The 12,890-nt window shown below is 32.6% G+C and overlaps 1 protein-coding gene across 2 annotated transcripts in view; it reads right to left on the reverse strand.

Annotated features, from left to right (window-relative positions):
- The window catches only part of LOC140432587 (hypoxia-inducible factor 1-alpha-like), a 267,073-nt gene that overhangs the window by 153,359 nt on the left and 100,824 nt on the right, over positions 1-12,890 (reverse strand). For both annotated transcript variants that reach the window (XM_072520593.1, XM_072520592.1), the window contains exon 2: positions 1,169-1,356. In XM_072520593.1, the coding sequence (XP_072376694.1) occupies positions 1,169-1,356 (188 nt within the window). The remainder of the gene's footprint in view (positions 1-1,168; positions 1,357-12,890) is intronic.

A 12,890-nucleotide genomic window follows, 5' to 3' on the forward strand; every position in this document is an offset into this window, starting at 1 on the left:
GTGCAGCCAAACCACTCTCTCAAATTACGCAGCCATAACATTCTTCTACGGTCTGGATTCCGTTTTCCTTCTATTTTTCCTTGCATTATATTTTGAAGTAATGCGTATTTATGTCCTCTCATCAGATGACCCAAATATTGGAGTTTTCTTATTTTGGTCGTTGAGAAAATTTCTGGGTATTTTCCTATCCTTCGCATTACTTCAAAGTTTGTGACTGGTGAGAAAACTGGTGATAAACAAACGGTTGTATACATGTATCCGAATTTGCAGTTCTATAATCTTCTAATGGAATAATAGCCACATGTCCAATTTTTGCCATAAAAAACAGGCGATAATTTTCTTGAAAAGATAATTCAAGAGAGAAAATGAATTAAATAAGAAAACAAAGTGTTAAGAGCCAACTATTTTTAGAAGAAAAATATAAAACATGAAAAGGGATTTAAGAAAGCTAAATAGAAACACGAGGAGCAGGCCTTTGTTCAGCAGTGGACTTTTGAGGCTGGATGATGAAACCTTTGGGTATTTTTACATTTAAATATAGCTGATACAAAGAAGAAGTGTTACAGTCTGTAACATACCATAGTACGACCCTAACCTAGTTCTTTATTAAATACGCCTCTGTACTATAGTACTATATGAATATACTATAGGAATCGACAAAAAATAAAGTTTCGCTAAATGCCTTTTTAACGTTTTTATTAAATCAAACCAAGACTGGTCAAAGCCATAGTTGGTCGGTCAACAGGGTACTGTAACCTGAATAGGCAGTTACAGCTGATGGGATTCGCAGATGATGTAGATTCTCTCGCCTAAAGGAAGAAACAGCAGAGCACATTTTGTGTCAGTGCGACAGCCTGACAAATGAGCGATTCCTTACATAACACGAAGAAAAGTCAACGGCAAAAAGCTGCAGGAAGGTTCACACTCGAAGATATTAGAACTTTTAAAAAGGGTAAGGCTATAGAATATAGTCTAGGAACTTGTTTCGACAAAGATTAATTAATCGGTGTCTTTTATAATCCACCAACATAGAAGTTTTGGTTCTCGTCTTATTTGGGAGGAAAGGAACAAACACAACAAGTTTTAGACTTCTTGTTCTTCTAAGCTGAAGTATATGAATTATATGAATTTTAATAGTGTAATTATAAGAAGAGTAATTCAAACTTACCAGCCGTCATCATATTTCTGATTTTAAGATAGGAAATGGCAAGTCGCATAACTGAAGCCTTATCCAATTGGGTAATCTGCTCGCTTGTGAACGGAAGGGAACTAGCAAGATCGAGATACAATTCGGTTTCTTTAGATCTTCGACATCTAGCAGCATTTCGAGATTTTTCTTTTCGTTTTTCGTTATTCCTAAAACAAAAAGACCTAGTTGTAGTTTAATCAAGTAAAACAAAAACAACTTCAGTTAAAAAGTCACAACGAAGAAAATTCGCAGTTTGTGAAACCTTTGAAAATCGATCAAAATATATATATAGATTTATTTGTTTAAAGTTAGCAATTAAAATGACTCAATGTTTTAGCAGAATATCTTGAAGATGTCATTTACATCGATTGGCTGTTCCAACAGTTTTGATGTGATGAATGTGGGAATGTTTTATCACAAAGTGCATGCTGCTAATTGAATTGAATACTATTTGAATGATTTAATATTATATTAATTTTTTATATTTTAACTAAATTTATAAATTAAGAAATTATCACTGTTAACCTTGTAAATGTTTATCATTTGGTGCTGAGTGTCAACTAATTTGACAGTTGACTTACTTGGCCTCGATCTTGTGAGCAAATAGCCATATTTTGAGTGAAATTGTGAAAGGTGATACATCAAACATACATACTTTAGATATAAAGGTTAGCTGCGTATATATATTGTATAAGCAGTTCCCATACACGCAGCGGCGCGCGGCGATACTGGAAGGTGGATTACCTTTGAAAAGCATACCTTATAAATGCTACAGAATCTCACAGAAAGTGTCGTCATATGGAGAGTATTGCCGCCATTAAATAAGCATAGCCTAAATCTGGTATACGGCAGCAGTTGTATAAAAATCAGACTTTGGCGCGAGAAAGTAGTTTTCGAAGTGGTAAAGTACTGAAGAACAAAGGGTGGAAATGAATCAGCGGAACGATCTTTGTACTTCGATGCGGAAAATAAACAGGGGTCTACAACATTATTTTCCCGGGGACATTCTCCTGTAACTCTTCTTTATCATGTCAAGAAACCTAAACAATTGGGTCCTCAGTACCGGGCGAATGTTTGGCCGTCAGAGGTTGCTAAGAATCTTCCGACTTGACAGAAGAAAGACTACACTGAATATTAGTACATGGAATACTAGATCGCTTTTTTCGGCAGGTAATCTCGATAATGTCATAAAAGAAATCCTTTAATATTGCTTAAATTAATTAAATATATCATGGGAATTAGCGAAACCAGATAGCCAGCTAGTGCCATGTGAAAAAAAAAGGAAACATTAAAAGAGAACAGACAACAGCCAACTTGAAGCCAAGCACATAGCACACGAATAAGAAGAAGATACAAGAAAATATGGCTATTCTCCTACAAGATCTAGTACAGGTAAGTCAACTGTCAAATTGGTTGGCACCCAGCGCCATTTGATAAATGTGGCGGATGATAGACACTTAACCGTCTGCTACACATGGGCTGTCTGTGCTGCTGAAGTGAGGGAACGGCGGCGCCGAAAGCTAAAAGACAGGATGGCAAGAAAACAAAAGAAGAGAGGCAGTTAGTTGGCTGATTCCCGTCAGAACACGATTCAACTCCAAAAACGAATGGACTATTGTTTTCTTACTTGTTTTAGTATGTAATATATTGTTAATAAACTATTAAAGTACTTTAAAGATGCCATAATTACTTTGCTTCCCGCAAAAAGCCACATAAACATTTACAAGGTTAACCTCTAAGCCTCTATGAATCTTGAACTCTAAGATAAATACAATCAAAAACAGTTTACAAGGTAGAAATAAATGTGATTAATAAATTACAGAAATGTATACAGCAATCAAGACATTTACCGGTTATATCAATTATTTACAATTTTTATTTAATGATTTTTTTAAAACGATTTCCAGATTTGTAAAAACGTCAAAAAAAATGTAAATTTTTATTACAATTCATTGTGGCTCATTCCAATATATAAAGATATTCAGTCACAAAAAACATGCTACTTTTGGACTCTTTTCCTGTCCAGCATGGTTCCTAGGTAGGAAAATTCATCCATTTTTTTATCTTTTCCAAATGATTTCAATATATTCTTATATTATTACCATTTGCTGTTCGTGTTGGGTGATAATTTTCATTAATTGTGTATTGTAATAGGTTTGTATTTAGGATATTTAAACACGTTCATACAATTATTTAAATATCAACATCCTATTCTAGCCAAATGCTGTAATCGAATTGTAAAACAAACTAAATATACGCAAAATATTTTCTAAGAAGTCGGTTCCAGAAAAAGGCAGCAGAAATATTGCAACAACCTTCTAGATGACGTACAGGATAAGAAAACTCAACATGTACACGAACGCCGTGATGAATTCTAAATAGTTTATTATTGTAATCGATATTGCTGTTTATCAATATATTTTATTAATCGATGTTTATATACCTTTTACAACTATCAATGTATAGTTATCCTCATAAATACATTTAAGATGTACAGTTTAGACACGACTAATCAGAAGACAAAGAAAAGAGATGAACGAACTAATAAAAACGAAACACAATCAGAAGGAAACATGGGTAGACTACTTTCGATTCCTATTTGCTAAAGGTGACGATAATGAACCACCAACACCAGAGGTGACGACAAACGAAGAAATAAATATTGAGGAGGAAGAGATAAAGGATTAAGGAAAATAAAAAAACAGAAATCATCAGGAGAGGACAGAATACCGAACGAACTCCTTAAGTACGGAGAACCAGATCTGACCAAACAACTATTAAAACTAATCCAAAAAATAATACATCATCATCATCATTGGCTTTTACAACTCTTCGTGAGTTTTTGCCGCGTTTACTATTGCCTTCCATTGATTCCGATCCTGTGCTATTATTTCCCATGGCCTTACTTCCATCTTCTCCAGGTCTTCCCTGACTGCGTCTTTCCATCTTTTTCTAGGCCTTCCTGTCGATCTTCTACCATTTGGTCTTTCCCAAAACACATTGCTAATCAGTCTGTCATCACTCCGTACCACGTGGCCTGCCCATCTTAATCTATTGGCTTTTATGTATCTTACGATGTTTCCTTTCCCGAAGAGAGTCTCTTAAGTAAAAATAATACAACAAAACAGAATTCCTCAAGAATGGAGATCAAGCATCCTAATACCTTTCTTCAAAAAGGGAGACAAATAGGACCCGGAAAATTACAGAGGAATTAATTTATTAAACACAACACTAAAATTAACAACCAAAGTGATAACAAATAAACTGAATGAAATTATGAACACTAGCAGAAGAACAACAAGGTTTTAGGTCGGAAAGATCATGCACCAACGCTATATTTATAATGAGGCACGAGCAAGAAAAATCATTAGAATACAACAAACCGGCATATCTATGTTTTGTGGACCTTAAGAAGGTATTTGACCGGGTCAAATTAAAGGACGTTATCCACTTACTGTACGCACGAGAGATACCTCTAGGAATAATCAAAACGATGGAAAATATCTACCAAAACAACACAATAAAAGTAAAAGTAGAAGAACTAACCGACCCTATTGAGGCCGGCAATGGAATAAGACAGGGAGATTCCCTGAGTCCTCTATTGTTCAATATGATTATGGATAAAATAATAAAAAAAGTAAGAACTACAAAAGGATACCAAGGAAGAAAAACATCTTAAAATAATCTGCTATGCAGACGACGTAATACTACTCTCTCAAAGTGAAGACGATTTACAACGTATGCGGCACCAAACCACCAAAAAATTTCCCCAAAAAGACAAAATGCATGGTTACAACAGCAAATTTACTAAGATGTAAATTGGAGCTGGAAGGTCAGATAATAGAACAAGTGATGGAGTTTAAATATCTAGGCATCACATTATCTAGCTACTAAAAGCTGGAAACTGAAGTGGAAGATCAAGTGCATAGAGCAAATAGAGCCGCAGGCAGAGTTTACAAAACGATCATCAGACTAATAATGACATACGCGGCAGAAACACGACCTGACACAGAGAGGACAAAAAGGATGTTAAAAACAGAAGGGATGAAAACACTTAGGAAAACTTGATGGTAAGACACTATGAGACAGAGCTAGAAGTACAGATACACGACGTAGATGCAAGGTGGAGAACATCAAGAACTGGGTAAGAAATAGACAAGTAGAATGGAACGATCATATAAGCCGAATGAAACAAATCGAGTAGTAAAGAGGGCAAGAGACGGTTCCCCAATAGGAAGACGATCAGTAGGAAGACCACGAAAACAACGATGGAACGACAACTTACTGGAGGCACATTGAAAAACAGACAGAGTCATGTCTACATAAAAAGAAGAAGAAGAAAAAGAAGTTTAGATCGATCATGCGTAGGACTTTAAGCTATGGAGAAAGTTACTGTATGAACTAACACGTGAATGTAACGTATACAATAATTTTGATTGTTTTACTTAAAACACCAACCTCATTCCTAATTATCTTTAGATAATTTATACTTATCTTTATAAAAACAGATTTAAGCGACAAAAGTATACATAGTGGACCAAAAGTCTGAAAACGCCTAATTATCTCTTAAATGAATGGTCCGAGTCGTACAAAAATCGGGATACACCTATTCTGTAATATAAAGATTTCAAATTTTATGCTTGCAATGTTGCCAGATTTACCATTTTTCTAATATCATTAGTTACTTTGGTTTTTTAATTACAATACAATTACAAAACAATGCAAAATAGTTTTGAAATAATTCAGTAAATCTAAAATGCTGTGATTTTGACATTAATTCATAAAACTAAATAGCTTGTCGTGTATTGAAAAGTTTTGTAAGATAAATTGTATTAATAACTAAAGCTGACAGTTTGTTTTATGTGTTTTTAAAAGCTCCGCAATAAATTGGATCTCTGATACTGTAAGCTTCCCGGATCATGGATAAACTGGCTCTGTATAGAATTTTTTCTAATCTTTCGCTAGAATATGCTGGGCCTAACTTCAAGCCTTTTAGTATTAAGTTATTATCTCTACATCTTCGTAAAAATTTGATGAAATTTTGCCAATTTTTTATATATCTACAATAAATATGGTTTTTAATGAAAAATGGCAAAGTACTGTTACGATAAATATGACTTATATTTAACCTGTAAATATGTTATTATTCTAAAAAAGAATTTTCTCGTAGATTCTCCGACCCGCTAATAACCTATCTGGCGTTCCCTTCCATTCGAGAAAGGTCAACATCCAGTCGAGGGGATTCCAGACTAACGGCTATTTGATATATATAGAGGAATTGTCATTGTGTGGGGGAGTCTGAATAATAATATCGAGTCGAGTTTTGAAATATAACGCGCGTATTGTCGGGAATATAAATTGTAATAAATGTTGTAAATAAATTATATAATTATAGTGTAAAATAAATTAGTGTAATATTGTATAAATAAAGACTTTAATAAACTAAGTGTTAGAATATTTTATAATAAATAAAGTTAATAAATTAGACTAATAAACTCAGTTCAGTACTGTTTTAATGATGTAAGAAAAGATCTTGTGTAGTATATATAGTGAAGTAGCCAACTTGTCCAACGATACTTTCCCAAACCAGTCTCCTATCCATAAAGCGACCGAACAAAAAATTTGTAAAGCGCTTTGAGGTAACTGGTTCGAGTAAAAGATGGCATTCGAACAGGTAGACTAAAAACTGTTATAAATTACAATAAAACTTTAGATTTAATGCATAGCTTCGTTGAATATCCACATACATCCTCACGAATAGCAGCACACATACATGAGGTTGATCATTCTTCGGTCTTACGTACATTACATAAGACTTTAGTTAAACCCTACAAAATCCAGTGGTTGCAAGAATTAAATGAGATGGCTCCGACGTAGATTATAGTTTAGTGAGGTAATGATGAATAAAATTGTAACTGACGAGAACTTCATTAACAAGATATATGTATTATCGTGCATAAGCACGTCTGTCATATGGGCAAAACATGATCTTCTAAAATGTTTTCGATGTATATGTCAGGTGTCATTCGAGTTCGGTATGTCCTTCCCAAGCAATGCCGCCCCATCGCATTTTGCCGCCACCACCAAAACTAACGCTCTGTATAAGGTTACAACTGGCATAACGTCCGCTAACTCTCCTGTAGACAAAGTTGGGTTCATCTGGCTTCCATAACTGAATTCTGGTCTCATTTGACAAAAAATCATTTTTCCACTGCTTGATAGTAAAATTAACCCTGGCATGTGCCCTGGCAAATTCTAATCAACACTTTTTGTCGTTTTAGGTTAGCATCTTCATTCGCGATTTAAAAATCAGTCATTTGCGGTACTTGTACACCCTTTTCGTTCCTGACCTAGTCTTTTTCTGTAATTTGCCATTTCCCAATACCTTTTTAAAACTTTTGACACAACAGATTGAGTTATATGGAGGCGCCTTGAAATATATTTCTGTCTATACTTCTCATTAGATAGAATTACAATTTGTACTACTTCAACTTCATTGCAGTGTCTGACTGGTGGCATTATATTGTTTTATAAAATCAAAAAATGTAAACCATATTCGATTTATGTTTTGTCACCGTTACTTGAAACTATTGAACAGCCAACTAATCTTATAAGTTTAGGGAAATATCTTTTAAGAAAACACTCAGTTCAAATTAAATGTTATAAATAATATCGGTGTAAATAATAAATTTAGCAGGATATTGCGTAATCATTTTAAATTATAGTGTCATGAAATGAATATTCCGTATTTTTTTAAACGACTATATAATTATTGCCGCCAATATCCTTACAAAGGTAGCTGTAGCAAACGTCGTGTAATTCTAAGGATAACTATATACAAAAACTCATTGTATTCTATACGGCAGACAATATACCGGAAATGTTGATGCACTAATGACGCTGTTTGTAAAATTTAGAACAAAACCATGACTGTTTAAATTTGCTAATACGAGCAAGTAGACATAATCTCTAACTTAATTTAGATATTACCAATGGCATATTTGGAGCAGGAATTGTGAAATTCTATAAGGTCTGAGAGGAAATTCTCACCTTTTGAATTTCACTAAAAATATGGCCAAAGTCTACAAGATCGAGTTCAAGTAAGTCAACTATCAAATGTTTACAAATTGGCAGCCAGTGCCAGATTTACAGAAGTAACTAATAATTTTTATTTTAAAGGTTTTTGGACAACAACTTCTGGATTGGAAATCGAAGATTTCAAGACAAAAGTAAAATGTAATTCTCATTACAATCATTTGTGGTTTACTCCCATATAAAATATATTTAACTTAAACATGCCAGTAGAAAACAGGTTCAGAAACTCTCATCTCATGTATTCTATAAGCAAATTCTAAAAAAAATTCAAAAATATAATTTACCTTTATTTAAAATATACAATAAGTTTCTATCAAGAAAAGGTACCACCAGTTGTACATTTAAAAGCAAAATTATGAATACAAAAAAGAACTAGCTGACATAGGTCCTATATGCCAATCAATATTACATATAGTCTAGGCGGGATCTGTTTTGGATTGGAAATTTCCCATAGGAAGCTATTTTTTTGCTGGAATCCCTTCAGGATGTGCCCAATATCGATAATCACGATATGCGCCAGTCGCAAACCCTGTGCTAAATTTTTTATTTAACAAAATCTGAAAACAATTGAAAATTATAAGAAATTATAAGAAGTTAAAAGTCTCGTTATTTAATTTTACACAATATTTCGTTAGCTAGGAATTGAAAATTTAATGTTTATTGTTGAAAAAATAGCAATAATTGGAAAAAAAGTACAAAAAAATGAAGTTAATCTTTTAAATGTTTTCGACTTTCTAAACTTGACTTACAAGCTCCATATTCCGCCTAGAAAAACCTTTTAATATGTTTACAACGTGTGCTAAATTTTGTTAAGATCGGTCGGATAGGTTTTGCATAATAATTTTGCAACCCAGCCTACTGGAAAAAAATCGCAAATTTTCAAATATATAGTAGGCCCTAAATAAGGCCCTCAGATAGTTGCAAATTTTTTTACACAGAAAGGAAGGCTCAAACTTTCTAACGCTTTTTGCAAAATTCAAATCGGTTCACTAGGAGGGCCTAGAAATTTTTTTTTAAGTTTTAAACATGTTTTATATATATTAGGCTTATAAACAAATTGAATAACTTTACGAGCGTTAAACATATCAATTTCAAAATTTATACACTTAAAGAACATTAAAAGACGTTTCTTTAAAAAAAAAAAAAGATACATTCGGCTTACTGGTTGCCGAGATATTGAAGGTCAAAGTTGGCATACATTTGCCATGTAACCATAAGTGATAGAGGGCTCGTTTTTAAACAAATACCCTCGTCTTATCAAGTATTTTTTATATGAAAAGTTTTACGTAATGCGCTTTATGGCAACATCCATAAAAAAGACAAATAAAAAACCGTTTTCGCGTAAAATGTCGCTCGGAATGCATGAGAGGAGGTGGTGGGGGACATTCACTCGAAATGTGAATCGGAGAGTTCAAAATCATAGCGCGCGCTAAAAATTGCATTATCTCGGCTTCTTGTTAACCAATTTTGCTCTTTTTTTTTGAATCGATGTCTCGGATGACAAGGATTTCAAATATCATATTTTCAAATACCATTTTTAATTACAAATTGGTACATGTAAATTGTTACTTTTAGTAAACAAATATGTATTTATAAATTGTTAATAAATAATTTAAATTGTTAAAACAAAGGCGAACGAAAAAAAAATTTTTTTTTCATAAACTTTATTTTGACTCAATCTTCAATAATTTTTTTTAAAGTCTTTTTCTTTTTTTGGAAGGATATGTTTAAAGCTCGTAAAGTTATTCAATTTGTTTATAAGCCTAAAAAATGTTTAAAACTTTAAAAAAAGTTCTAGACTCTTCTAGTGAACCGATTTGAATTTTACAAAAAGCGTTTGAAAGTTTGAGCCTTCCTTTATATGTAAAAAAAAATTGCAACTATCTGAGAGCCTTATGCAAAAATTATGCAAAATTATTATGCAAAATCTATCCGACCGATCTAAACAAAATTTAGCACACGTTTTAAACAAACTAAAAGGTTTTTCTAGGCGGAATATGGAGCTTGTAAGTCAAGTTTAGAAAGTCGAAAACATTTAAAGGATTAACTTCATTTTTTTGTACTTCTTTTTTTTCAATTATTGCTATTTTTTCAACAATAAACATTAAATTTTCAATTTCTAGCTAACGAAATATTGTGTAAAATTGAATAACGAAACTTTTAACTTTTTATAATTTTTTCTCTAGGATCAATATTTTCCGAATTATAAACGAAAATAGGAGCAAAAAAATGAGAAATTTTCAATTGTTTTCAGATTTTGTTAAATAAAAAATTTAGCACAGGGTTTGCTACTGGCGCATATCGTGATTATCGATATTGGGCACATCCTGAAGGGATTTCAGCAAAAAAATAGCTTCCTATGGAAAATGTCTGAATTTCTACAGATCCCGCCTAGTCTAATATGTCTCATCCCTTATCCACTCTAGGATTTTGTTACATCTTGTGTTCTATTAGCAAATGATTTTAATTTAATACATCTATTTTAGTAAAAATCTAGATTTTTAGCATTGAGTATTACACACTATTATAAATCTTTCCATATCATTCTTCTTCGAGTCATTTTTTCAAAATATCTTAAAATATTTTTGGTGGTCGAGTTTTGATGTTCAGTAACATTGAACCGCAGACCTATATTTCCCAAAGCATTCTGCGAATATGGAACAGATTAGTACCACTTAATAGTTTATTAATAGTTATGTAAAGTTTAAAAGATGTGCACAAGTAGTATTAAAAAGTGTTTAGTTGGAAAAATAATGTCAACAAAGGAATCACACAAACTGTGCAAAAAAGCAATTAATTATATATTTATTTATTTATACAGTGAACGGCTAAATTATGGAATATTATCATTATTTCGAGAACCGTCGAGTTTTGAGGAAAATCCCGAAACGGGTCGATTTTTGTTATAAAATACCCATGTTATAACGTACATGGAGTAGGGATAATGTCACCGGTGTAGGTGTAGTGACGTAATCGTTAATTTTTTTAAATAGAAATCGGTATAATGCGACACCTCATTTAAATGAGAATTTAATTCTCTATTTAACAACATAACATTTTTAACTAAAATATATTTTTTAAGGGTCCAAAACCATTTTTTTTAATTTAAATTCAACTAAATTACAACTAATGATTTAATTAATAATGTACTTTAAAGTAACCAAATTATGCGAATCTACGGACACATTCATCAAGTACATTGCGGATGACATCTGGGGTAATTAGACTCATTTCATGCCTAATTCTATCTTTCAAGTCCTGTAAGTTTTGTGGTCTACTGACATCAACTTTTGATTTTATGCAACCCCACAGGAAAAAGTCTAGAGGTGATAGATCTGGCGACCTTGCTGGCCACTCTATAAAACCTCGTCTTCCGATCGACCTCCTGGGAAAGCAATGGTTTAAAAATTGACGTACTTCACGTGCGTAATGCGAAGGGGCTCCATCTTGTTGAAACCAGATATTTTCACTAGGTAAATTTGGATTATTGGCATTTGGATAATCTTAGCAAGGACAGGTATAAGTTGATTTCTCAAAAAAGTTAAATAAAGTTCTACTGTTAGATTTTCTTCAAAGAAAAAAGGGCCAATGATTCTGTCATTAATGATCCCTGCCCATACATTTACTTTCTGAGGATATTGCGTGTGTGACCCAGTCATCCAATGTGGGTTTTCTTGACTCCAATATCTGCAATTTTGACGATTCACGGTACCATGTATAAAAAATGTGGCTCCATCGGAAGGATTTGATTGATAAAATGTGGATTGAGGATACATAAATCCTGCATAATTTCAGAAAATTTAAGCCGGCGAACGGGATCGTCGTCGTTTAATTTCTGATGTAGTTGAATTTTGTAGGGATGGTATTTTTCTTTTTTTAAAATACGTAATACCGATCGTTGGGAAACTCCAGCATATTCACCCATTTGTGTTGAACTACTGTGAAGATTGTCATGTACATTTAATAAAATATCAAGTTTCACATTGTCTTCAATTTTAGGACGCCCAGCGCTTGGAATATGTTTAACGTGCCAAGTTTCTCCAAATTTTCGGACTATTTTACTTACTGTTGATTGGTTGATAAGTCTGTCTGGATATTTTGCGTTGAATAAATTGCATACCTCGTTCTGTGTTCTTTTTTTATCTCCGCATCCGCTAAGAATTAATATTTCTATGCGTTGTGTTTCATTTAGGTGAGCCATAATTTAGTATTCAAAAGTAAAAATTACAATTGACAACTGATGACAATTCACAAAATCAAAACATTTATGTCAATAAATATTACAGTAACTATGCCACTATCACTTGAATTAACATTTGACAAAAAGTTTCAGTGTTTATGAGATAACTTTTTGTGTCCATTATTATTTTTACTTATTTATGCTTTTTTAAGTATTTATTTCAGAAAGTCATGGCAGAAACCGATGGATGGCATTTCGAACATTTAATTTAAAATAATTGTTATGCATAATTTGGTTACTTTAAAGTACATTATGAATTAAATCATTAGTTGTAATTTAGTTGAATTTAAATTTAAAAAAAAATGTTTTTGTACCCTTAAAAAAATATTTTAGTTAAAAATTTAATGTTGTTAAATAGAGAATTAA

The sequence above is a fragment of the Diabrotica undecimpunctata genome, chromosome 1 (genome assembly GCF_040954645.1).
Source record: "Diabrotica undecimpunctata isolate CICGRU chromosome 1, icDiaUnde3, whole genome shotgun sequence".
NCBI lineage: Eukaryota > Metazoa > Arthropoda > Insecta > Coleoptera > Chrysomelidae > Diabrotica > Diabrotica undecimpunctata.